Genomic DNA, 26,209 nt, shown 5'->3' on the forward strand with positions numbered 1-26,209 from the left:
CTTTGTAACGGTTTACATTTCTAGGATAGCCAAAAATTAATATAGGCTAACCTTTAAACCTAATGAACTTTACACCCAAGTTTTATTTTGATGATGGTGGGCATCATTGCAGCTGGTATTTTATCATGTCTATTATTAATCTTCGCAGCTACCTTTTTGAAATTATTGTTTTTCCAAACAAAAAATGAATATTCAAATGGTAGCGAGCCATCGATTATAACGCTTATAGCCAAAGCCGTCTATAGGATAGCAACAAGACAACAAGGTCGACTCTACTTGAATGCCAACCCAGAGAGAAAAGATAAGAGAGACACAATAAAAGCTGACCAGTCGGAAAGAATATCGATATCAAAATACAGGTCTATAATTTTGTTTTGTTTGAGCTTATACGTGAAAGAATCCAATGAAAAACGCATTATTTCGAGTAGTGATTTAGAATATTAATGGAAAAGAAATGAAATTTATGGACTGGGGTTTAACGTCCTATTGTTCTGCCCCGCCTGGGCTACAGAAGGCGGGCATACACCATACAGTGTGCTATAAGGGAAATTTTGCCCGGGCAGCGGTACTATGGCCTACTTTTATATCGAATTCCAACTGCCAAGGGATCTTTCATGTGCACGCCAATGTACCTGTTACCTCTGTTTATCGTCTTATCCGAAAGACTAGACTGTTTTCCTTGTTAGGCTCCCCGTCCTGCACCACTGACAAGGGGGAAACAACGTCGGAGAATATTGTGGACTTTAATTATTTTAAAAAGCGGTACAGTTGTCAAGCATCGAATGCTCTATAGCTTTCTGTAGTGAAGTAGAGTCTTGTGGTTATAGGCGCGCGAGCCCTATGAGGTTTACGGCGCGCAGAATGGAAATGCCCGAAAAAAATTCCCAATGCTGCCGTCGAAGCCGGGCCCTAGCGAGCTCTTAAATCGGCAAGTACGACATCGGGTGGTATAGGGCTGTCCTCCACAAAATGTATGAAAATTAGACGACCGCAAACGTGTTTTCATGCAATTTTAGCCCGCGATTACAGCAAAATATAGTCGTATTAGCAACCCAATCAATTCCCACCCGAACCCCAATCAACCACCAATCACCGGACACAAATAATTAAAGTTACAATTTCATATTTTCTAAGAAAGTCAAAACATAATTATTTCTATGTCTTTTGCTCAATAGGTTGTCAACTCACTATTATACGATCATAGGTGTCATTCTCACACATAAAACTCATTTACACCGGAAATAATAACACAATTACCTCCCAATAACCTCCCTTGTGTTCTATTCTCCACCATGGAGTAGCTATCCTCAAACGTTTGAATTTGAAGAGGAAAATGATATTTTTGCCAATCTCTCAACTGGCAATAGTGAATTATAGGATTAATAGGATTATTCTTTAACAAGGTAGGGCTGTTTATAGATACCATCTATTTTAAGGCTTTATTTTAATAAATTTTAAAAATATAACGTAAAAATATGAAATCGCAACTTTAAGCGTGACAGTGTTGATTACACTGATCTAAAATGTTTTAAGTTTGCTTCCATTTCTCAATATAGGAACATTTCGATCCCTGAAATAATTGATGAAACAGTGCAGAGAAGCTCCAGTCCAAAAGGTCATAGTATTTAAGGCACTTTATTCTGCCGACTAGGAGGCAAAAAGAATTACCCCCCCCCCCTCAATTTTAAAGGTAACAAATGCACAGGAAAATTCTCTAAGAACAAAAATAAATAAAATAAAACAAAATAAATAGTAAATCTTTATTACTATGGGAAAAAACGGATGCCCGGTGTACGTAAATGAACCCTTGTCAGTTGGAATTCGAGATAATTGTAGGCTGTAGCGCTCCTCGTCTATAGCATGTACTATATCGCGTATGCAAGTCGTCATGAAAACTTTAATTTTATTCTTAAATTAGCTGAAAAACAAATAGAATAAAACTAAATAAATAGTCAATCTTTATTGTGAGAAGAAACGGAGGTCCGGTGTACGTAAATGAATCCTTGATATTTGGAATTCGAGATAATTGTAGGCTGTAGCGCTCCTCGTCTATAGTATACTATATCGCGTATGCACGTCGCCATGAAAACTTTAATTCTTAAATAAGCTGAAAAACAAATAAAATAAAACTAAATTAATAGTCAATCTTTATTACTATGGCAAAAAACGGATGTCCGGTGTACGTAAATGAACCCTTGACAGTTGGAATTCGAGATAATTGTAGGCTGCAGCGCTCCTCCTAGCATACTATTTCGCGTATGCACGTCGTCATGAAAACTTTAATTCTTAAATTACTTGTCAGGCCCTCTGTGTTACATCACTGACAAAGGGGAACTGCACCGGAAAATCCGGATGAACTTTCTTGGCCAACTTACTCGCTGAGCCACCGCGAGTCTTTGGACTTTTTTTTTTTTATTGTATACAATATTCCTATTGGATAACTGGGAACCACGGTGGCTATGTGGGTAAGAAGCTGGCTCGCTAGCCTGGAGGTCGAGTGTTCGATCCCTGCATCGACTGAGAGAGTTCATCGGGATATTCCGACGTGTTTCCTGTTGTAAGTGGTGCAGGACAGATGGCCTGACAAGCACAGCTGTCTAGTCGTTCGGATAGGACGAAAACCCGAGGTCCCTTGTATACATTGGCATGCACGTAAAAGATCCCTTGGCAGGTGGAATTAGATATAAGAGTAGCCCATAGTGCCGCTGCCCGGGCGAAATTTCCCTCATAATACACTGTATAGGACATTAAAGCCAATTTCATTTCATTTCATTTTACTGGACAACTAAAACTGTTAATGGTTCTGTGAGTATAGCGCTAGCTTACAATCAGGAGATTCCTAGGCCGAGAAAGAAAGTTCCTTGGGATTTTCCAGTTGGTGCCTTGTCAATGGAAAGAGGTTACATCTAATTACCATGGCCACCTGCAGATTTCCCCATGGTTATGATATGTAAACAGGTCTAGCGCTAACCCTAACCGTAGCCATAAGCCTCACGCTAACCCTTACCCACAATCCTCGACAACACTCATGTGCCCTTACCCTGTTTACATCTCGTGACCTTGAGGAAATCTGCTGGTGGCCTTGGTAAATAGATCTGACCGGAAAAAAGGCCTTATCGTGGTAAGGTCAAAAGCCAAGACCGATATCAGATTTGGTCATAGGTCACGAGATGCAGTTAGCGTTAGGTCGAACCTAACCATGTTTACATCTCGTGACCTATGACAAAATAAGCTGCTATAGGTGTTGGCTTTTAGCCTTTACCCCTTATGGTTACGACGGGACGAAAGATCATGGTTCTGTACACCCCAACGGCAACACGTTATAGATCCCTAACAGCATAGGCCGTAGCGCATTCACTTCTTCATTATCCCGGTTGGTGGAGAAAATCAAGACGTTGCACCCATCATTTCATTTCACTAATACCCCCGTCAGACTAGGGTGGCGTCCCTAAAACGCTGCTGCGCTGACGGAAAATGGTCTCAGAGAGCGCCATAAGTGTGGTAAAAGCGTGGTCGAAACGCCAGATATCATGCTGTGGTCTCCATGGTCACCAACACGGCGTTTGTGTTGAGCACGTTCAAAACAAACGCCAAGGTTCAGTGATCGGACCTTGAAAGCTGTGAGAACCTAATGGGGTCGCGAAGGTCGCGAGACAAGCCTGACATCTCCATGAACGTATAGTACACGCACAGTACACACGTGGCAATAAACACTGCGAGAATTGTAACATTTTCAACGGCGACTTGGTGGCGTGTTCACCACGACCGTCGTATGTCTGCCACAACCCCACGATGCGTTCGGCGTCCTTAGGCGTTGTCGTGGCTATGTTACGATGATTTCACCACTGTTGCGCGATTCCACCACGTCTTCATGGGCTCCCAGTGTGCCTATGGCGATCTTATGAGCTTCCCACTGCGTTTATGGAGTTAATACGACCATAGCGCGCTTACCAAGCTTGCATTACGCTCCTACATGTATGGCGACTACATTCTTTTCATGTATATACGACTTGCTATTATAAAAACAGATGACCCAAAGTTCATACGTCTTGAAATTTCCAATGTTGTTGTTCTTAGTATTTAACGTCCGCTTCCACCGAAGGTGATATCGCAGACAAGTCTTATTTTTCATTTTTCATATTATCTTGGCGCACGCGCAGGGGTCTTTCCTGTTGGAGGAAACCGGAGTACCCGGAGTAAACCCACGAGGTTGATAAGGCGCCCCTATCTCCAAGCCACATGCGCTCACACCACGGATAGGAACCACAGCCGCAAGCCAGAGATGACCGGCCAGCTAGGGATCGAAGCGCGGCACTCTAGACCACGAACGAGGCCATCCCAACCCCCGTGAATTTTCCAAAAATCTGACCTGCTTATATAGTCGCCGTGATTACGTGGTAGAAACGTACGTACAGTCCCGATACACGTAGAAGACGTGTGGTAAGAACCCCATGAGCGTGATTAGAGCGCCGCGGGTTCGCCGATGATCGCCGATGCCAAACCAATAGATCTCAATATAGAAACGTCATAAGCTCAGAGAGGTCGTGACGAGCGCGCCTTTAGAACGCGGTATAATCGCACAGGTCACGGGTGAGAACGCGACTTTTTTCAAGTTTGTAATTTTTGGGGGACATTTTCTCGCGTTGTGTTTACATTTGCCGGCGACCTTGTGCATTTTCTGGAAGACGTACGTTCGCAGCAGCACAGTAAGAGCGCCACCCCTCTCTGACGGGGCCTTGAGGTGAAAGTAATGGATTATTGTGTCTAGGCCTTGCACTTTTAAGATATTTCCGAACTTCTGCAGGGTTTATATAAACTTTATTAACGCAACATACACACGTTTTGAGTTTTAAACGTGTTAACCCGTGAACGGGGGCATATTTACTTTCTCCAGAACTCTTTCTCTTTTGTTCAGCCATCTTTGTATTTATTTGCAGAATAAACAGAGATAAGTTACATCTATACAAACAAGTATGTTGCTGCGAAGAAGTAATACCATTATGTTTTTTAGAATCGCTGTTTATGCCATCTTTAGTCAATCTTACGGTTAACCCAATGTTTAAGTTAAGTCCATTAGGTAAGATAATAATTTTGTTTTGTTTTGCTTGTAAATGGCGATTCAACCAATTGACTCAAAATTCCAACCTGGAGCGACCTCTGACAAGTGGGAATTAGGTTTCAACAATAAACGCCGTTAATAATATCGATTCAGTATCAAGCTTATTTGAGGGAACCAGAACGGATTAGCCCTGTGCGGAGGGCACGGGACAAATCGGATTTAACGAAAATGCACAGGATCAAACTAGGCAGACAATTTTGAGGTATATTCTGCGCGAATAATATAAAATAGAAATATTGAATATATTTTTTGGTATTAGAACACAAGTTTCAAACTTAATCAAAATACGAATCCCAACCAGTCCCTTTTAAAGACAAACAGTAACTAAACAAACAATATGAGGAATCTTTAGCCATAATAAATTCCAATGATAATCGTTCGTGTCAGAGTGTAACAAGAAATCAAATTTCAGAGCAAAGTTTTAACACAGTCAGTGTATAACAGAATATATATATAACAGAAACAATAATGTAAACCAGAAATGAGATATTAGACTGCTGCGTAACGGTTCAGTACTAAAGGCTACACTATAGGAAGGTAAACTTAAAGATTCACTAGACATCTGACCGTTATGGGATATAAACATATATTTTAAACATATATTATTGAAGAGCTAAATCTGTCTATTGCAGGTCTTTCTTTAGGCCTGAAATGTTATCTAAATTATTAAATAAACATTAATTAACTTATCCAGACCATAATCAACTCTCGATGTCATTACTAGCATACGATGTTTATTGGATTAGGTTCTGATTTGCTGTTCGACTTCCATTCATGATTTACATTATCTCGTTTTTAACTATTATAGTGAGAACTTTCAGCTCTTTATCTAATCTCCCATTATTTTTCTTCGAGTTTCATCAAAATCGGATATAAATGATGACCTGTTGAGTGTCCACAAACTATTGTGAACGGACATCCAGACAGAGAGGGGCGAACGTCCAGACAGAGAGGGGCGATGGCATAATAATATGGGCGTATAATATAAACAAAACAGGCGACATATTTCCTGTGTACATATTTTGTCAACATGTTAACCTGGGATTGGCCGAAAGTGTTTTTGAACACTGATTTATATTATATTATATCATTTTACAGGACTGATTCATCTTCGCCAAACAATCACTGTACACGATTCTCTTGAACGATTGTTAAATGCAGAGTTTGATCTAGAATCAAGAATAAAAGAATATCGTTTAGTATCTAGAGGTGTTGAAGTTGACGTATTTATTTCTGTTATAACTGACACCGGTTTCTGTATCTGGGAGGGCCTGGTCACTCTGCTATCCCGAAACACGTCAACTCAACGAAGTGGAGGAAATAAAAATATAAATAAACAGAACAACGATCGTGGTTAGTATTTATTTTGGGTTAGCTTCCCAGGCACATAGCTAGCGGGGGTGTGGTGGGGGGCAAGAGGGTCAGCTGCCCCACCCCACCCCCTGAACAAAGGCGCCCTTTCCATTGAACGCAATACGACGGCCAACGTGCCCGTATCAGTATGGGCGCCCAATAAATCCAAGTGACATTGATTGGGCGCCCACGGCGAGATTGATGAGGCACCTCATAATGAATCACACGATTAACACCACAACTTGATTGATGTGGCGCCCAAAACAGCGTGATCTGTGGAGTGCCTTATTCCGGAGGAGCGCCCATAATGACATGATCGTCGGACCGCACATAATGCACGATTGGTTGGGCGCTCACGACTTGATCAATGGCGTGCCCAAAACGGCATGCTTTGAGGGGTGCCTCATGCCGGAGGGTCGCCCATATTGCCGAGATTGTTTTTATTCACCCACGACGAGAACATGGGCGCCCAACCGCGAAACCGACCGCATATCAACGCCCGAAGAAATCTATCATAAGAAAGCCATCTGGAGATTGTAGTAAATTTTCTAGGTCAAATTCACGATGGGGATGGGATTGATTCAAGTCCTCACCAGGCGTCATAATCTTCAAATTCAAACAAGTTACACGCTAACCCGATTCCGAACTTTTCTTCGTTTTTCGTATAAATTATTATATATGTAGGTACGCTAAAGTCGTATGTCATTTTCATATTTCCTCTCCTCAGGTGCAAACCCTATTTTCCAAAATTTTCTGGGGGGAGAGCACCCTAGACCTTTCTCCGAAGGGATCGGCATCTATTGTGTCGTTCGCCGTGGACCGTCAAGTGTAGGTACATCGAAGCCCCTAGAAGCCCCATCGGCGCATCCAGAAGCCCCCCCCCTCAACATTTTAGGGCTAGCTACGGTAATGCTTCCTTTGGACATATCGGCTGTGAGTTAGATTTTTAAGATCGTAAACCGAAGACTAAATCTTTACAACATGAACAGAAGGATACTAAATTGATATTTTTACAAAGAAGATGACCGATGTGATGCGAATAAATTTCTTATGTAGTATGATATGTTTGTAGAGCAAAATCAATGGAAATGAAGTGAAATGAAATGGGGTTTAACGTCATACTTGTTCAAACGCACTGGAAAATGGCATTTTGTCGACATCAAAATCAATGATCTCCCAACTAATCTATAAGTCGCCTTCTCAGAAGCGAATTGGCATATACGCTTATATCATGGCAATTAAGGCAATGGCAGGGGTGTAGATAATAATATGAATCAAAATATCATTTTTTTCTCGAAAATATACCAACTTAGCTTGTTCAGATGTTAGATGTAAAATTTGTTTACGCAGGTGGTTCTGATGGCTGTCATGTACCCCAGGTTTGCTAAGCCAACGTTTTTAAAGCTAGTTTAACAATGTCCTTCTGTACATTAGTGCTAAACCAAACACCACTATATTGGAATATAGCGAAGGGTGGGGTGGGGCTATATTCGATAAAATAATAGTCTAAACGATTGCTATTCTATTAAAAAAAGAACCGTCTAAAAACAACTTTCCACTCTTAAAAAAAGTAATTGATTTTCTGGTTTTCTTTAATTATTTGTTTAAGAACCCAAGCCAGATAACCTGGTGCTGGTAGATGTACCTTCAGATAATGGCATCAAATATGCACGGGCCTCTGGTGACTGGAATCCCCACCATATCTATCCATGGAGTGCTAGATTATTGGGTTATAGAAAACCTATAGCCCATGGAATGTGGATTCTATCTAAAACAATTTCATTAATAACACAAGGTACATATATTTTATAATGAAACTTTTTAAAAATAACACATCATGTTTTTTCATTCAATTGAATGAATTGTTATGAATTATGTATTTTGAAATCTATATAAACAAGTTCCAAAACACAGACGTGAACAATGACAGTGCATCGAGAGGCAGGGTTGATTTCATACCAAGCGAAGATATGAGAGCTTTTCCGCGGGGTTGGGTGGCCAAATGGTTAGCGCATGCGCGTTGTATCATAAGGTCCGTCATTGAATCAACTGGCGTGGTTTCAATTCCCTGGTTGTACGTGATAAAGAATTGGGCCGCCTGTCCAACCTCGTGGGTTTTCTTCGGGTCCTCTGGTTTCCTCCCACTGCTAAAGACTCCACCGAACGTTACAAAGGTCTCCCAGTTACAAAGGTGCAGTGGCCAGGTTTAGTTACTCGTAATTTGCTTTTATTCCAGAAAATGTTATATGGTTGCATAATTATAACAGATACCATTTTTTTTTGTTTTTACAGATAAAGTCCCTCAGAATTACCCCCTGAACATTGAAGCAATGTTTAAAAGACCTTTATTTATGCCTGGTCAAGCTATAATTGGTTACTCGAATGAAACAAAATACCGGGATGTCGATAAAGTAGATTTTAGTGTAGCAGATGCCATCACCTCTGCTCCACATCTCATTGGTTCCTTGATATATAATGTAGATTAAATGGCTTTCACCCATGTCCCTTTGCAGGGTATCAATGAATTATTAATACAAATCAAATTATTCGGTATATATTTACGTATAAAGATTGACAAATTAATGCTTGTAGTAGCATGGACGACTTAGCTGTTGTGTATGCACGTTTCTTTGTCTGGTAACTTATATTTAAGTTTAACTATATTAGAATGGACGCGCATAGAAAATTTGATTCTAGTAGCCACCCATCGTTATAGCTGTGAACCATCAACTTTAATGAAAAATGGCAGTCAATATTTGAACGTATGTTAATATACGCTGTCTAGTTCGACGAGAGTTGACCATGAACTGTTTTTTTTTCAAACAATTTGAACTTTATTAAAAAGTGGAAGAAAATGAATTGAACATATTTAAATATACTATTCAAAAAAAGTAGGGGATATTTGATTTTGGGGGCATAATACTAAAATATGCAAATGACTACGAAAAAAGTCACTATAGAACCTAACAGAAGAAACATTTCCAGTTACATGTGACGCCCAAACGCACCAATAGCTACCGCATGGAATGCAGGTGATGCTTGGGATCATCAAGGGGGTCCAACCCAAGATTTGCACGACTCTGACTTTGAATGTTACAGTCATTGTGGCATTGAATTCCAGGGTGGAAACATCAGTTTAATTGTTTTAGTGACCAGAAAACAAATTTTGATATGCGTCGGCTTACCCAAAATGAAAGGTTACGTGCCCTTGGCATGCTACAGATCGGCACAACACAGGCGGTTGTGGTGCGGACGATGAATGTTTCTCAGTCTGTCATAAGCAGGCTATGGTCCAGATACCGTGATACACAATCTGTACAGGACAGACCACGCTCAGGTCGACCAAGGGCGACAACTCAAGCCCAGGATCGATTTATCCGTACCTTGGCCTTGAGAAATCGTGTCATCACAGCAAATCAGATCAGCGCTCGTCTTCAAACAGACACTGGTGTGAGAGTGAGTGGCCAGACGATTCGGAATCGACTGCAAAGGGGTCACCTTCGCGCCCGACGTCCTCGCGTGATCCCTTGTTTGAGAGATCATCACATTCAGGCAAGACGTCGTTGGTGTAGGGATCGTCAACACTGGGATAATCGACGCTGGAGCAATGTGATGTTTTCAGATGAGTCAAGGTTCACTGTTGATTTTTTGTACAGACGTAGGAGGGTTTGGCGTCGTCGAAACGAGCGCTTCCAAGACGTTAACGTCATCAGACATGATCGATTTGGGGGTGGTTCTGTTATGGTGTGGGGAGGCATCACTGTTGCTGGAAGAACGGCTTTACATGTTGTTGCAGGGCGTGTTACAGGCCAGTACTACCGGGACAACATCTTGGCAGTCCATGTTGTGCCGTTCGCACGACGTCATGGCCGCCGTTTCATCTTCCAGGATGACAACGCAAGATGTCACAGGGCCAGGATCGTTACAGGTTACCTCCAACAACAGAACATCACCACATTACCTTAGCCAGCACTGAGTCCCGACCTCTCCCCCATCGAGCATGTCTGGGACATGCTTGGACAGAGGTTACGTCAACGTCAACAACGTCCTGCCAATGTCCAAGAACTTGCTGCTGCGTTGCAACAGGAATGGGACAATCTGGACCAAAATGACCTTAGACGTCTCATTAGGAGTATGCCACGTCGGATCAATGCTTGTTTGGCAAACAGAGGAGGATTTACCCGTTACTGACTTGGTTGTGATGCTGTGGTAACTTTGCTGTTTGACCCCGGGTATCATTTTACCCTTATAATGGTCAGTCTGTGCCTTACTTAGTCTAACGATCATTTGGAATAAATCGATGAATGTGAACTTCATTTCATTTTGTCATTTGTTTCTTCGTCAGTTTCATTAGGTGACTTTAATAACACTTAAAAATCAAATATCCCCTACTTTTTTTGAATAGTATATATACACGCATAAATAGTAAACATTAATAATTAAATAAATGTGTACAACAACCCAACAAGGAAGATAAGTACCCGCCCCTCTGAACCGTCAACATTCCACGCAAAAAATAAATAATAATAATAATATGCTATCCCATATACAATACACAGATCCACGATCATTACCCCCCCCCCCCCCCAAATACGCCGTCCTTTCTAAAAAAAAAACAAACCACACACAAAATCAGCAAATGACAAAAATAAAGTCCGAACCCCAACCCCAAACAAAGACAAACTCATTCTATGGAACTGAGAAAAACCTGCAGCATGTAAAAATGTAAAACAGCACAAACAGCATTAATTGGAGTTAATTTACACTATAGGTTATTTGCGACTTATTCCGGTGAACCAGTGGCAGATATTTGTCCAGGTGTATTGGGGTTTGTTTCAGGTGTAGATAGTTCTGTTGTAGATAGTTCTGCAGTTGGAGCAGGTGATGATGGCTTTTTAATAAATAATGGAATTCTGGTGAAAATGGAAGCAAGGAACCCTGCAAATCAAAGAAATTTGTGGCCTACTTTAGATCCGTTATAGGTCTTTTATCTTTGAATTATAATATCTACAACAGCATTGGAAGCCTAAAGTCAACCAATAGCTTAAAGCCAAGTAAAACGGGATGCAAAATTACTGGATTTTTACATCCAAATTATGCATGCAGATCAATCCACAGAGCCCGGTTACTTGAGCCGAATTCAGATTCGTCCTCTTGTTGAAAACTGGATGGTTACCATGAGAAACTTTATCGATAATTTTGCAGAAGCTGCTTGTGGGGTTGTCAATGACGTAGTTACACTCTTATAGCAAACTGTACCCGAACAAAACTTCCATTGAGAGATATATTTTGTATTCCTTACCTATGCCGCACACTCCGCTCAAAATGTAATACATAGTGGTCCATCCCATTGACTTCAAAACTCCGCCTAACAATATGGGACCACCTAAGCCCGACAAAGACTATTGAAATAGAAACCAAAATATAGATAAACCAAACCGGCGTTCTTTATGGTGACTAAATATCTGATTGTGTTATGTACCATTGAAAAGAACTCTAGAAAATTTTTGGTGGTGAATATTGCAATTCTTGAAACGTTCTGAATATCGACATATTTCAAATGGAAACAACCGGGATAATTTGAACTCTAATCTGTATCGCATTCACAAGATTTAAAAAAAAAACCGGGAACATAGACGCTGAAATAATTCATTAATATGCGGTGGAAAAATTCTGAATTAAGATAAGGTTTCTCGTTATACCCAAATGAAAATTCCATGTGTGTACTTTAGTGGTGCGTTGAAAAGCTTTAAAAGATAAAATATAAAGATATCTTCACAAAAAGCGTTCAAAATTTGCGATCCGAGAATTTTGAAAATTGAAAGGGGTTTTCATTTTAATCCTAATGTGTTAGCAAGAATCAGGGAGTGATAACTCTGCAATATGCAATCGAAAAATCTCTGATTTGTCGTCGTTTTAATGGAAATATTAAAAATAACTCACTGCAGCAGACCAAATGAGTGAAAAGTTTGATTTGAAATGGGTAGTGCCATACGTATACTGTACAATACTAGGCGCAAATACTAATGGCGTTGATAAGGTACTTTCTAATATAACTATCCATAGAAAGAACCATCCATCTCCCATATCCATTGTTTGATGAAGGGTTGTTATAAATATACAACCAATCAATAAGGCTACGATGTGCAGTAGCTGTAAAACAAGAATAACACATGTTTGTAAGCAAAGAAACACAGATCAACTACGATCTCCTATTAAATCCATATACACAAAAATTACAGTTACTTAATTGCAAACATGGAATATGGACACGTTCCCTTTTATTCATGAATACAATTATTAACAAAAAAAATGGTAATTATGGGAATAGAAGAAAACAATAGATCACCCAAGCTCACTTGGGACATAGCAGAAATACCTCGCAAAGAGGGAATAACAGAACTAGACATAAAGTCAATTACTGTTGCGTATTAAAAGAAAGCAATGATTATATTGAACAAATCTCAGTTTGAATATGGGATCACAGTTTACTCTATATCACAGTATAATATATAGGACACTACTTTACCTTAATGCTAATATTATCTGCTAGAATTGCTATTACTATCTTGTATATAGATGACACCATAGCTGCAGTACCTCCTATATAAGCTATAAAATGATCATTTCGAATAAAAGTCTGACCGAAACTCTGAAAACATAACAGAATTTTTAATTTACAAATATAACATGTATTTATTTTTGATAATATTTTATGATAAGCCAAGGTTTTAATTAAATGAATCTGGACACGGACGGAAGTCCACTGATTATCTGTGTTAATTAAGGCTAGATTGGTAATATCTCTGCAAACAATCTTTCTGTGAAGACCGATATCAGTTGAAAATACGCACAGTAAGATAATATCATTTAATATAAATTACATTATTTACCTTGTATGAAACTTGTACGCCAAGCAGACATACAAGAGTTGTAAATACTGTAATCCATTGAATATAAGCTCCTGGGTCTTTCAATACTTGTAGTGGCGTATACTCGCATCTACCATCCTTACTGCCCAAATATAATTTTAAGTATACAATAGTTATGATCTCCGATTTTATATAAAAAAAATAATTACAGAAAATTAAATTACACATCTTCGTTCACAATTTTACCACACAACGCATTGCTTGTTCAAAAGTTAACAGTTTTATCACAACGAAATTTCAACTGCACAGAAATTGCGCGTCATTTATTGAAATGACACTTATTAACGTAATTCAATGTTTTATTGAACTATTTCAAAGCGGTTTAGCTCCTTTAACATACGATGTAAATTTGATTGACTTCTTTACAGGCGAAAAACACTTCAGAATAAAAAACTAAACATATGATATAATTATATAATTGACTATATGTATATACAATTAAATTTACGAAATACACTGACCCCCCCCCCCCCCCCAAAAAAAAAAAAACCAACAAAAAAACGGCCTTACAGGGATATATTAAAATAGATTTATTTGTTGATATCAGTAACATCTGTAATTCGCTTTAGTAATGCATTTTCACACGCAGATACACCACCAGGCTATCACTGTGCTACACTAAATGAAAGCGCCGGCGTCTAGCATTTTTGCTGAACTCAACTAAAAACCAAACAAACTCTGCATTGTAGTCTTTGGGCATACTACAGGCCACTGTGAACACAAAGAACATGTGTTAAAAAAGCCAAAACCTTTTACATTTCCCCTTTTTTTGTTAATTTCCCTTTTAATTTTTAATCAATGACTATTTCGCAAGCATAACAATAAAAGGATATCTATATTTAATGTACTGAACTTTTAGATCTGCTCGTATAAGAGTTAATAGACATTATACATGCCGCGGATCAATGATCTTATTGTAATGTACAGAGTAATTTTGTAAGAGGTAAAAGCTATTATTAATGAGTTTTACATTATATATAGAGTCTTAGCAAATTGCTATATTAGTCAGGTCAAAATTGTATTGTAGACATTTAAAATGCAGTGCTTAATTAGATTAGAATTATGGCTTTCCCTATAAAATTGTACATGTTTTTTTCCCTAGAAAATTTGTTTATGTTTTTTTTTTACTTTCGGAAAAATTATGAACTATTTTTTGCACATAATTACTCAATTCAGTAAATAAGAAGTAAATAACTCTTTTTAGGATAGTAAAATACATATAACCTTTGTTCCATTGAGGAGAGGGACTTTTGAGTTTCTTGGGGAGCACCAGTGCTATCATTGTTTAACTCGTGTAGATTTATATCTTCCTATAAAAAAGATAAATAGGCGCATTCAACTATATGGGAGTTTCCAAAGTCTTAAAAAGCGCTGAGCGGGCCACGATTCCTCAGACATTACTGCGCCACCAGATGAAGAGATCTTAATATTGGTTCCTCAACAGTCGCATCTGGATAGAGGCTAAGACAGATATTGTTCGGTGTTATTATAGAAAGAGTTCACACAGAGTTATTGTAGACATTATGTTAATAATTAGGATGTAGCGTTAGCTCTTGCCAGCCTGTAGGCGTGTCTTAACAGCCATTTGCTCCGAGTTAAATTATTAATATAAACAAGTATTCAAAACAATACGGTTTTCGTTGGGTTTTAACTACTTGAAAACAAAACGTGAAGCGCATAGTGAAGTATAAATATCGAAGTCCATTTCGAATTTCTAGAAAGAAGAAATAAAGGTCAACAGGATCGATATTGTCATAGAAAATCTATTGATAGTAAATACAGATGGTCAATTTTCTCTATTAAAATGAAAGATGCTGAACAATAAGATCACGGAGAGGTGTTATACTATAACCTCGTATGTTTTATTTACCTTGGGTATACTTGTCTAGTTATTTACCCTATATTACTATACCACCCAGCCCGTTCTTCTGGAGATTGGGAAAATTGCTGCATATAACAATGGCAATTATTAAGTCGTGGAAACAAAATCGATGAGAGTAATTAAAAGTTCAATATTCAGTATTCGTACTTACATAATTAACAGATGGTGGTGTAAATGCTAGAGCGATACCTATAAACTGTAATACTGATGTTAATGTTCCTAGCAATAAAAACATTTTGGGCACTCTATCTAATATCTCAGTTTGGTTAAAAACTCTGAAAAAAAAATCGAAAAAAATCGCAAGTAAAGATATAATACCATGGATCCTACGTTGCCTTTTGTACTGATCGCCAATTTTCAATACTAATTGATCTTATGGTCAAAGATTAGAGATTAGGTGAAACATAAACCTATAACATATAGATCATATATATATATTATGACATAGCCTACAAGAAATAATAAAAAAAATGGTTGCGAAAAGTTGGTTGTACTCACACCAAAGGAGATCCTGTTAACATTATGTTGTGCGCTATAACAATATTAATTTTTAAAGCAAGTCACAGTGTATAATACAACTTGAATTGGCATGCAAACACCGGTCCATAATCCAATTCTTGGGCGACACTGCTAGATAGAATCCAGAACTTACTTAACTGGGGATACTGATCAGTTTAAATACCAGCTAATACATCATTAAGGAATAAACACACTAACAAAGATTATTTTTAACTCAAGATGTGATAATTTACTATATTATGAATTAACTAATAACTTCTACCCGTAGAGATTAAGGGGGCAGTTTTGTCTCGTATAATCTTTCGTCTTAAAAGTAGCCCGCACCCCCTGCAACCGAGTATAAATTCAAATGCAGTAGAAATTAGAGGATTTCATCGGAGAATGCCGATTGCCATCTCTTATCCTTATCTAATTGTTTTGTATTAATCTTACCGTATATAACCCAGATGTTGATTAGGTGTAAGATTATCTGGATTAACAAAATGTGATAACATCCAGTTCCACACCAAACCACCAAAACTAAATCCTGCTATTAATACACCACACACAGTAGTCACACAGGAAGGGAACCACTGAAATTTAACAAACACATTACTTTTTATTAAAAAAAAAACAAATGGCGAAGATATAAAAGAGGCAAGGGTTATTCCTTTTTCTTACATGGACCTAGGTCATGGTGATATTATTCAGCTACGCCCTTTTTCATGAATTTAGATTTACATGTCTAATTACCTTTGCGGCTAAGTCGAGATCATTTATAGAATAACAAATCATGTTTTTTATGAATTTACATTAATATATTTGATTACCCTTGAGGCTAAGTCTAGAGTTGTTACAATTGAAATACCAGCACCAAATCCACAGATAAGACCAAAGGTTAGTGACGTCATCCATATAGAATGTTGTATTGTAAAATATGTAAACAGACATCCACACCTATATTAAATACAAAATCAATCAATATTAATAGAATTAAGAAAGAACGTTTACTGTTCTTTAATGGAAAGTTATTCAACGCTCGTCTATATATCAGTTGTCACAGTATGCATGGGTCTGTCTCGTGTAGAAACAAACGACAATATTATGGACCCAACTAGAATACCACCTGGTTATCAACCCTTTAAAACAATGCCTTTCTAATTAAGCGTGTAAAGAAATGCTTCTCTAATGAAACGTATACAACAATGATTTTCTGATTAATTCGTGGGTTGGTAGGTCTTCTACTCTACTATAATATCACTTCGAACTACTAATTGCCTTGATGGACGCCAGACATGTTTTAGACAAGCGTCCGTGGGTCATTTTCCAGAAATATCGGAGACAATTATATAAATTAATCAACACTTTAAAGTGATGTTTTTGAATTCCAGTAGGGTTTCAAATTGTTTTGGTTTAATTCCGTTTCAAAAATGAAATGGTACTCTATCGTAAACTTCTCTTAGTGGACAGTGGACGGTTGTTTGTATTCAGAGGACAAAACAACTCTAGATTCTTATAATAACAAGTTCTGTAGATTTAAAATACGGATTACTAAATAAAATCTTTAACTTACGAGAAAATTACGTTTGCTGTTACCAAAGTAATTCTATAACCAACCCGACCAACAATTAACTCAGTAATAAGCATAGCAATAAACAGGATGCCATTAAATAATCCCAGTATCCATGTATCATCACCGATTTGAGAAACGTCAAAAAATCCAGATCGATGCATAAGAGATATAAAATAAGTTGATAAATTGCCTGAAATAGATGCCAGTTATTAGCAAATAGTTATATATAGTTAAGTTTAAGAGCACTTGTAATTATGCTATGTTTCTATGACTAATTCGTCTGTTGATATTTTCAATAAACCTCTGGATGCTAATGGGATATGAACTTATTAATTACAAATTCTACCAAAATATAGAAATATCATTATAAATTAGTACCCTGTCTATCTTCTAAGGAAGTTCCTGGCAGCTTATGTTAGGAACCGCTGTGACTAGGTAAGGCGCTGGCTCACTAACCAAGAGGTCTCTTATTCGATCGAGGTGTTAATCGAGAAAGTTCTTCAGGATTTGTCAGGGTGATTTCCCCATATCGACTCTACAGAGCGGGGGTGGGGTGGGGGTGGCAGGGAACAGCGAATACTCGTCCAGATGGGCTGAAAAGGTGTACTTAAAAGAACCCTTGACAAAATTTGATAAAGAAAAAACGGAAACACGGCTATCCGCGCACATTTCGTAGCTAATGTTAGGGTGCACTCGCTTACACCATATGCACAACATTCATAACATTAAAATGACTTTAGTTCAAGGAAAGGTAGTAAGTTATGCTATCTTCTTATATCACATTCATTATAAGAAGATTGATCAAATTTGTGGAACTCTGTAGAATTTATTAAAGTTTTTTTTTTTAAAAATTCCCCCAAAACAAAAAACAAAAACAAAACCAAACTGACTGACTGAATTGCATTAATTCAAGATGATATATGGTATTTAAATTATCTTACCAAATAAAAAAGGAATACATGTTGCCATTTGTATCAAGAAGCCTCCTGCGAGAGTACCCCATCTCTTGGAGAAGTACTTTGCCATTTATATATGTTCAACTCCGCCAGATTAATATTACCATCATTTTAGTAACTGATTATTGGAAGGCAAGCATATTTCTTTATCTGTATCTGAAAAGAAAACAAAAATATGCATATAAATAGTATGTGTATCTTGTATCTGAAAATGTAAAATTAACCCTAGTTATATTATACGGGTATATTATGCAAAATGGTGAAAAACATTGAGATATAACTCAATTACCGACCCATCTGTTACACCTTGATAAAATGGCACAAATGAGAATATGGGCTCATCCACCTCTTCTAAACCATTTGCATCAAAAGAGAAGAGAGTCAAAAAGAACCCAATCGGCCCCGCAGATCATTATTCACCCTCCCAGTAAAATCCTGAAACACAGGATCAGAGAGCAAATGACAAAACCGGGAGAAACAGAAGCTATGGCAAGATGTGGATAACAAACATTGTTGATGAAGTCTATGTCATCATTCGGACTACACACGAGTGAATGGCAACCACTGGGATCCCACATAACTAAAGCAGGAAACTAGTTAAGATTTAACTCGGAACAGAGTGTAATATGAATATGTAGCTGCAACCTCGTGTAAATACGATTTGAGAGTGGCTTGACTAAGGAATGTCTCCATTAAGAATAACTGAAACACCCCTCTACCGTCATTGTTGTAGCAATGATGGATACAAACAAAATTCCTAAGGGGATAACGAATAAGAGTTCATTTCAAACGTTGCTTGAAAATGGTTATATACTATAAGGGAATTATTAGGTCCCTACGTCATGTACATTGTACAATAATGTTACTTTAATAAACTGTCTAAGTTTCAGCACCCTGTTGCTCGGGGTAATCATTCTAATCCAAGATGTGGTAAAAGTTATTATGATTCAGCTCACTGTGTGGACGAAGAAGCCAAAGATGCGTTAAGTACCGACTGTATAACTAATGAATTGTTAACAATTTATGGTTGATGAACAGGTAAATCGATTAAAGCCCACGTATAATGGTAATCCTACAGTTAAAATTGAAGTTTCAATACGTGCTGAAAAACTTATGTTTACTTTAGATACTGCAGCTAAAGTTACTGTGTTACCAGAAGATATCATGAATGCTTTCCGGATATTCCACTACAAAGTAGTAATGTAAAGTTGCGTGATTATTCTGGTTCTAGTTATCGTCTGGTGTCATGTGATGATTTAGTTAAAGTAGAAACTAGTGATTGAGCAAGTCCTATAGTTGTAGTACCAAAGAAAACACCAGGCAAGCTACTTTAATATTAGCCTGTGATCCATCATCTGTAGGTGCTCAATTTCACATATTATGGACAATGGTCAAGAAAAATCTATAGCTTATGCGTCTTGTACTTTGTCAGTATCTGTGAAAAATTACAGTCAAATGGCGCGCGAAGCGTTAAGTATTATATTTGGTGTTTGTTAATTTCAAAAGTATTTATATGACCGTAAATTTACATCGATAACTGATCATAATCCTCTAAAATTGTTTAATCCTAAAACAGGTATTCCAACATTGAGTGGTTAGAGATACAAGATTTGAAACTTACTACTGCCAGTAAAACTATAGAAGTGTTAGGTAGTTTTGGTCTGCCTTGTGAAAATGTCAGTGACAAGTAACCACAGTTTTCTTTACTTTATTAAGACCAGCTATTCAACAAACTAGATTGGAAACAAAGTTGCGAAATCGCCAAACGTAATGAACATCGTAAGCTCAGAGAATTTATTGTGGGGGAGAAATTAAGGGTGTTAAATGTTCGTAATGATTATCCAAAATGGTTTTATGGTAAAATAGTTAGTCGTTAAGTCTAGTTCGTTATATAGTTAAAATTGGTTATCGTAAACGCCAAGTTCATGTTGATCATATTCGTGAAACCTTGAAAGACAATATTTTACCAAATGATTATTTTGAGCCTATAATTAAATCAGGTGTAAATGTTGATGATAATAAAACTAGTTAATCTAGTATTACTGATGATAGAAATAATAATTGTAATAATGATATAGATAGTACACTGAGAAAACAAAAGTGGGTCAAAAATAAGTAAAACTTACTCATTTGGGTGAGTTATGAGAAAATACGCATCTAGATGAGTCTTTTGACTCAGATTGAGGGCAAACAGGTCAGCTATGACTCAGTTCATTGAAACTTGCGTGGACACTTCGAGTCGCCAACTAATCACTTCCGAGTTATTATATAATCAGTGATGAATTTGTCATGAGTCACAGCCTGGTCAAGAGTGAGTCCTTCCGGTGAAATGGATTGTGGGTGGAAGTTTTTGGCGGCCGTTTGACGATAACAGGACGCTTATTGACCTAAAAGAAAATCCAATGCATCTACAAGCATCTACCGTAAAAAGGTGAATCATTTGTTTTTTTATGTTATGGATAAAGCTTTATATTATGTTGACTATTATACAGATTAAGCGGCATAATATGAAATAGGCCAATGATTTTGAATTTCATTAAAAATTCAAATTTAAATTTATTAAGTCTATAAGAAATTATTATTATCCAGTTAGTGATTTATCTGGAAATCTTTAACTGCATGGTATTAGAACAAATTACACAACGAAATGTCACTATAGGCCTAGAGCACAAGCACATTGACCTAGGCTTAGTTACTAGGCTAATACGATTGAGTCAAAAGCGAGTCGCCACGTAGTTCATAAATGAGTCACAGCTACTTTGCAAAAAGAGTAGGAAAATAAGTAAATACTAAATCACAACTGGGTCAATAATAGATCACTGTTTTTTGTCAATAATATGGTAGGATTTTCGTACGTCGAACAGGCTTAATACTAAACATGAAAGATGCATTATTTAAGACTATATGAGAGCTAAATCTGCCTATTACAGGTCTTTATATTGGCTTCAAATCTTATATAAACTATTATTTAGACGTTTATTCACATGACAAACCCATAATAAACGCTCTAGAACATCGAGTGGCAGAAATTTAAATGGATCAGAACGCCCCGATATTTGAAAATTTAACGATGAAATGGATAATCGAGATGTAGTCTCGTTTGTCCAGTACCGTTGCTTCGATAAAATAACAAAAACTACGCTACTTCTTCTAGCACTCATAAATTCACTCTGAATGAAGTAATTTGATTGAAAGTTTCAATATTTTCATTTTTCATTATCTATTTTTTGTACTATTATAGCAAGAACGGACAGCTCTTTATAGAATTCTTAGATAATGCATCTTAAATGGGCTGTCAGGGTTTTGCAAGTTTTTGTGATATGTAACTGATACCGTATCTCACATAAAGCGCTTCGCAAATTCACTTGTAAGTTGTGCTGTTTTTTTCTTTCTTTTCAAGGCTGGCTGGATGCTACTGTTAAAGCAGTTCAACTTTATTAAAAGAAGACATAAATAAAATGCTTTGTCCCACAGAAATGGTAAGTAAAATAGACTTTTAAGTTTCACTTAATTCTGAGGGTTGGGTGTAGTGTTATTTGACATTTAAACCATTTAAACATCAGCTGCAACTGTAAATATGATTAAAACAGCGAGATGTTGATATTAAACTGGGAAATTTGTTTTTGTATCATTGCAGAAACCAGAGAAAGTGATGTCATGGATAATAAAAAATTATGGAATTGGAAATGCGAAAGATTTCTTGGACTTTTCAAATGATAATGTGTTTGGGGAACATTAAACTGATTCTTAGTGATCATTTACTATATCTGTATGAATTAAATACACATGTATTTTATAATATTTTTAAATTTGGTAGAATAAAATACTTATATTCGATATTATTCAACTTTTAAACTGACACAATAATGATCATACAGGCTTGGAAATATAATATTATGTTATTTGATTGTTCGGCTAACTATTTGGTTAGTTCAAAAGACGAACGCATCATTACACTGATGCAGAGGTTGATACATCAGGCATAAAGTTAATAGGATTCAGGCTTGTGCGGAGTCATTTGACTCGTTGTGTAGGCTAGTAATTTGACTCATATCTATTTGCATTGATTCACTTTACTAGTCATTTGACTCACTACAGTTAGTTGCGTTACTCATCTGTTGTGTCAAATGACTCAATAAAGTAGTCAAAGAACTCACTTGATTCATTTAACGAGTCGATTTATGGACTTTTGGGTGTGTCACAAAAATGAGTCTCTGGACTCATTATTTGAGTCCCATGTGTGTCCCAAGTTAGTCAACGAAAAGTGAGTCGTTTTATGGATACTCACTCAAATGAGTCAACTGACCCACTTTTTTCTCTCTGTGTAGTTCGTCAGTTCAAAATTCTACATGTAAATCTGCTGTAAATGGAGATAATAGTGTTAGATGTTCAGGTAGAATTACAAACCCACCTGAAAGACTTATTGAATCTATCTAAATAAAAGTACATAGTATATTGTATATTTCCTTGTTTTCAGTTAAAGTTACTGATACATGTATTTAGTATTACTATGTTAAGTAAACATGTACAAATTTCTGTTAATTTATAATCTTGGGTGTCACGGTGGCTAAATGGGTAAGACGCTGGCTTGCTAGTCTGGAGGTCGGGTGTACGATCCCTGCATTGGCCGAGAAAGTTCATCCAGATTTTCAGGCGTGGCTCCCCCTTGTCAGTGATGTTGGACGGTTGGAATTCGATATAAGAGTACGCCATAGTGCCGCTGTCCGGGCAAAATTTCCCTCATAGCACACTGTATGGCGTATGCCCGTCTTCATTAGCCCAGTTCTGAGCAGAACAGTAGGACGTTAAACCGCATTTCATTTCATTTCATTTACTTTCTTATCTTAAAAATATGGGAAATGAAATGAAATGAAATGTGGTTTTATGGCACGTCAGCTCCAACGGGGCTATATTGCGCCAAACATATGATGATTATTTTGAGACAGGCTAAATTATATCACAGAACAAATTACATTCATAAATAAAAACAATATCACAGTAAGTAACATTAAAAATAAAATCTATCTTGCATATAACTATCTAAAATACAAAAATAAAATGATATATAAATACAAATTAAAATTTATGATAAGAACCTGTCTCTTTTAAAAAGTCTAACACTTTCCCATATAAACCCGGTTGGGCAAACATGTGATGTAATGATTGACAACGGTAAAAATGCGATCTTATATCCTTGAGATGCTTGCACTCAATCAAAATGTGCTTCACTGTCAAAGGAACATGACAGTGCCCACATTCTGGTTGAGGCTCTCGCTTTAATATGAAAATATGCGTTAAAGGTATGACCAATGCGAGAGCGACACAAAACAACTTCATCTCTCCTGTTAGACCTGTAGGAGCTTGGCCAGTCTCCTAAGAGAGGCTTAATGTGATGAAGTTTGTTTGTGCCTGCAAGATCCCAAGACCGTTGCCAGCGGTCATAAATAAAATGATTAATACACTTTTAAAATCTTTATATGGCGTTAAAAATTCAGATATGGGAAGATCTAAAGCAGACTTGGCAGCCGAGTCTGCTTGATCATTCCCTTTGATATCCATATGACTGGGGAGCCAGCAAAGGACAATGTCCTTGCTGATTAACTCATTAGATAATAGCAGACTATAAATGTCTGCTATTAATAGGTGATCAAACTGTTTATTGTTTATTGCTTGTAGCGAGGACAAAAAATCAGTAAAAATAAAAATATGGGGGTTGGATGGCCGAATGGTTAGCACGCGCGCGTTGTATCATACGGTCTGTCATTAAGTCAACTGGCGGGGTTTCGATTCCCCTGTTGTACGTGACAAGGAGTAGGGTCGCCTGTCCAGCCTCGTGGATTTTTCTCCGGGTCTTCCGGTTTCCTCCCACTACTAAAGACCCCTACGCGCAAGCGAGCGAATTATTGAAATAAAATTGAACCATGTGCTAGTCCCGAAATGACCTAGTTTGTGTTGAGTGGACGTTAAACCCCATCTCTCTCTCTCTCTCTCTCTCTCTCTCTCTCTCTCTCAAAAATATAGGGGGGGGGGGGCAGACGAGCGTTTTCTTTCGCCCGATCGCGCCGATTTTTAAAATCGCCCAAATATTTTACGCCGGCGATCAAATTCGTTCGTGTGGCCGTGTCCAGCGTATATTGTCGTGGAATCTTAACTCCTGTACCACAAGTTTCGGTTTGCCCAACGAGCCCTTCTAGGTATTCTGCGTTTTCATACAGTCACAAGTTTTTATCCTATTTTACAAACCGTTTTAATATATCACAATTTTACCATAATGAAGGTTTAATTCGAATTTCGGGAAAATCAAAACGAAACTGCCCGACAAAATGGCCGCTCTGTGGACGCAAATTATGTAAAAGTATGTAATACGAAGGTTGTGGATCCTCTAGATGTCAGAAGTTTTATTTGATTTTTTATGAAACTTAAAATTTATCTTTATATCCCAAAGATCTCAGTCCCTGTCGATGTTATGGCCCCTGATTGTACGATAAATCGCTTCTGTTGTTAGCTTGTTCCCTATCCATCTCTTGCAAAATGTGGGCGTATCTTGCTTGGCAACTGCTGTTTTTTGACGGCTTAGCTGATCTACATGAGTATTATATTTGTTATAGAATAGGATATGATTTTGTGAACCCTTTTTATACAACTCCTGCCACTTTTTTTTGTTGCTGTGGGAATGGGGTACTCTTCCCCAAAGATTCTGATCATATTGCTCGCAAGTCTTATCGTTGTAAAAAGGAATGTTGATTAACAATACCCAAAGCATTGACATGTCAATACCCGGCCCGCTAAGTCACTTATTGCATTTACACTATATGAAATACATGGCATATTAAGAATTTCTTGCCGTGCTTGTGAGGCTGCGAATATATGGTACCGTGGTCAGCTAACCCATGTATTCCATAAACTTCTAAACGATCGCTGCTGTGCATATCTATTGTGCCTGGACAAAAGTTTCCATATCTATAAATTACCTACCGTAATTAAATGGCAAAAGCTCAATTCATCAGAATTATCCTTAACAAAACTAACTAACCTTATAAAAACATTAATTATCAAAGCTTTTTGTGATGCCAGTCTACATTAGAATATATATAACATAAACATGGGAACATATAATATGTATAATATAAACTTGGTTTTCGCTATTTCCCCTTCAAAACATAGATGATATTTCTATTATTACTGGTAAATATACAGACCTAGCTATTCACGTATATACAGATCAACATTATATAGGCCTACCAGTTACTCTTTCATTCAAGCCAATCCATGATACTAACGATTTTAATATAGACATTCTAATATATTATATATAGGATACCAGCTGTTGTCCCATAGAGATGTAACTGATATGTGTTTGTATTTATATTTAAATAATGATATCGGTTATATGCATGATAACTATCTTTATTTTATGATCAGTAGTGGAATACCGCGTTTTATCGGTGAAATAAAAGTGTTATTCCACTGGCTAGTTCTTTTTACTTAAAATGATTGTAAAATCATAAAATAAATAGAACATTTGTCGTTTTGTCGTGAATAACATATTTTATTTCATCTCTAAGCAAGAAAACGTTTATATTTTCACTCATGCTACGCATTCGTGAAAATATAAGTTTTCTTGCTTCTCGATGTAATAAAATATGTTATTCACTCTAAAACGACAAATATCCTCTATATATTATATAAAATACATGAACAATATTTTGGTATACGCCTAGTGAATTACTGTATTTAAAACATAACTCTTCCTTAATTTCATACTGTATCTGGTTTAAAAATAAACTTCAAGCCGTTCCGGGCCGTATTCCCGTAGGTCGTTACTACAATGTCTAATGAGTCAATGAGTAACAAATTTAGCCAAAAACTTACGATTCCCGATCCTGATATTTATTG

At 37.2% G+C, this 26,209-nt stretch overlaps 2 protein-coding genes across 4 annotated transcripts; one reads left to right on the plus strand and one right to left on the minus strand.

The window, feature by feature from the left end:
• Positions 1–90: 90 nt before the first annotated feature.
• Positions 91–8,958, plus strand: LOC126818962 (3-hydroxyacyl-thioester dehydratase X). The gene is made up of 5 exons (XM_050546682.2): positions 91–359; positions 4,938–5,077; positions 6,218–6,472; positions 8,082–8,267; positions 8,765–8,958. Exons 1-5 carry the CDS (start codon positions 91–93, stop codon positions 8,956–8,958), a joined length of 1,044 nt encoding a protein of 347 aa, XP_050402639.1.
• On the minus strand, positions 8,801–26,209 carry LOC126818959 (uncharacterized). 3 transcript variants are annotated; one of them, XM_050546677.2, is made up of 12 exons: positions 26,186–26,209; positions 18,299–18,469; positions 17,358–17,547; positions 16,615–16,741; positions 16,238–16,377; positions 15,438–15,561; positions 14,629–14,714; positions 13,366–13,486; positions 13,002–13,124; positions 12,416–12,625; positions 11,775–11,874; positions 8,801–11,410 (listed from the first exon to the last, which is right to left on the minus strand). In XM_050546677.2, the coding sequence occupies exons 2-12, from the start codon at positions 18,381–18,383 to the stop codon at positions 11,256–11,258; spliced, it is 1,461 nt and encodes a 486-aa protein (XP_050402634.1). In that variant the 5' UTR covers positions 18,384–18,469; positions 26,186–26,209; the 3' UTR covers positions 8,801–11,255. The 3 variants fall into 3 exon arrangements, with proteins under 3 accessions (XP_050402634.1, XP_050402633.1, XP_050402636.1); XM_050546676.2 differs by lacking the exon at positions 26,186–26,209 and adding an exon at positions 25,513–25,600; XM_050546679.1 differs by lacking the exon at positions 26,186–26,209 and adding an exon at positions 25,513–25,600 and having other exon boundaries at positions 11,270–11,410; positions 12,517–12,625.

Source organism: Patella vulgata, chromosome 4, assembly GCF_932274485.2.
Source record: "Patella vulgata chromosome 4, xgPatVulg1.2, whole genome shotgun sequence".
Classification (NCBI taxonomy): Eukaryota; Metazoa; Mollusca; class Gastropoda; family Patellidae; genus Patella; species Patella vulgata.

What these genes read in the sequence shown, in the direction of transcription:
- LOC126818962 (XM_050546682.2), top strand. Translation starts at nt 91, where the DNA reads ATGATGGTGGGCATCATTGCAGCTGGTATTTTATCATGTCTATTATTA. An exon ending in GTTTAAGTTAAGTCCATTAG is followed by an intron (nt 5,078 to 6,217) that starts GTAAGATAATAA and finishes ATCATTTTACAG; the next exon opens with GACTGATTCATCTTCGCCAA. An exon ending in TAAACAGAACAACGATCGTG is followed by an intron (nt 6,473 to 8,081) that starts GTTAGTATTTAT and finishes TATTTGTTTAAG; the next exon opens with AACCCAAGCCAGATAACCTG.
- LOC126818959 (XM_050546677.2), bottom strand. Translation starts at nt 18,383, where the DNA reads ATGGCAAAGTACTTCTCCAAGAGATGGGGTACTCTCGCAGGAGGCTTC. An exon ending in CTCTAGACTTAGCCTCAAGG is followed by an intron (nt 16,378 to 16,614) that starts GTAATCAAATAT and finishes GTTAAATTTCAG; the next exon opens with TGGTTCCCTTCCTGTGTGAC. An exon ending in CACCACCATCTGTTAATTAT is followed by an intron (nt 14,715 to 15,437) that starts GTAAGTACGAAT and finishes TCTTTTTTATAG; the next exon opens with GAAGATATAAATCTACACGA.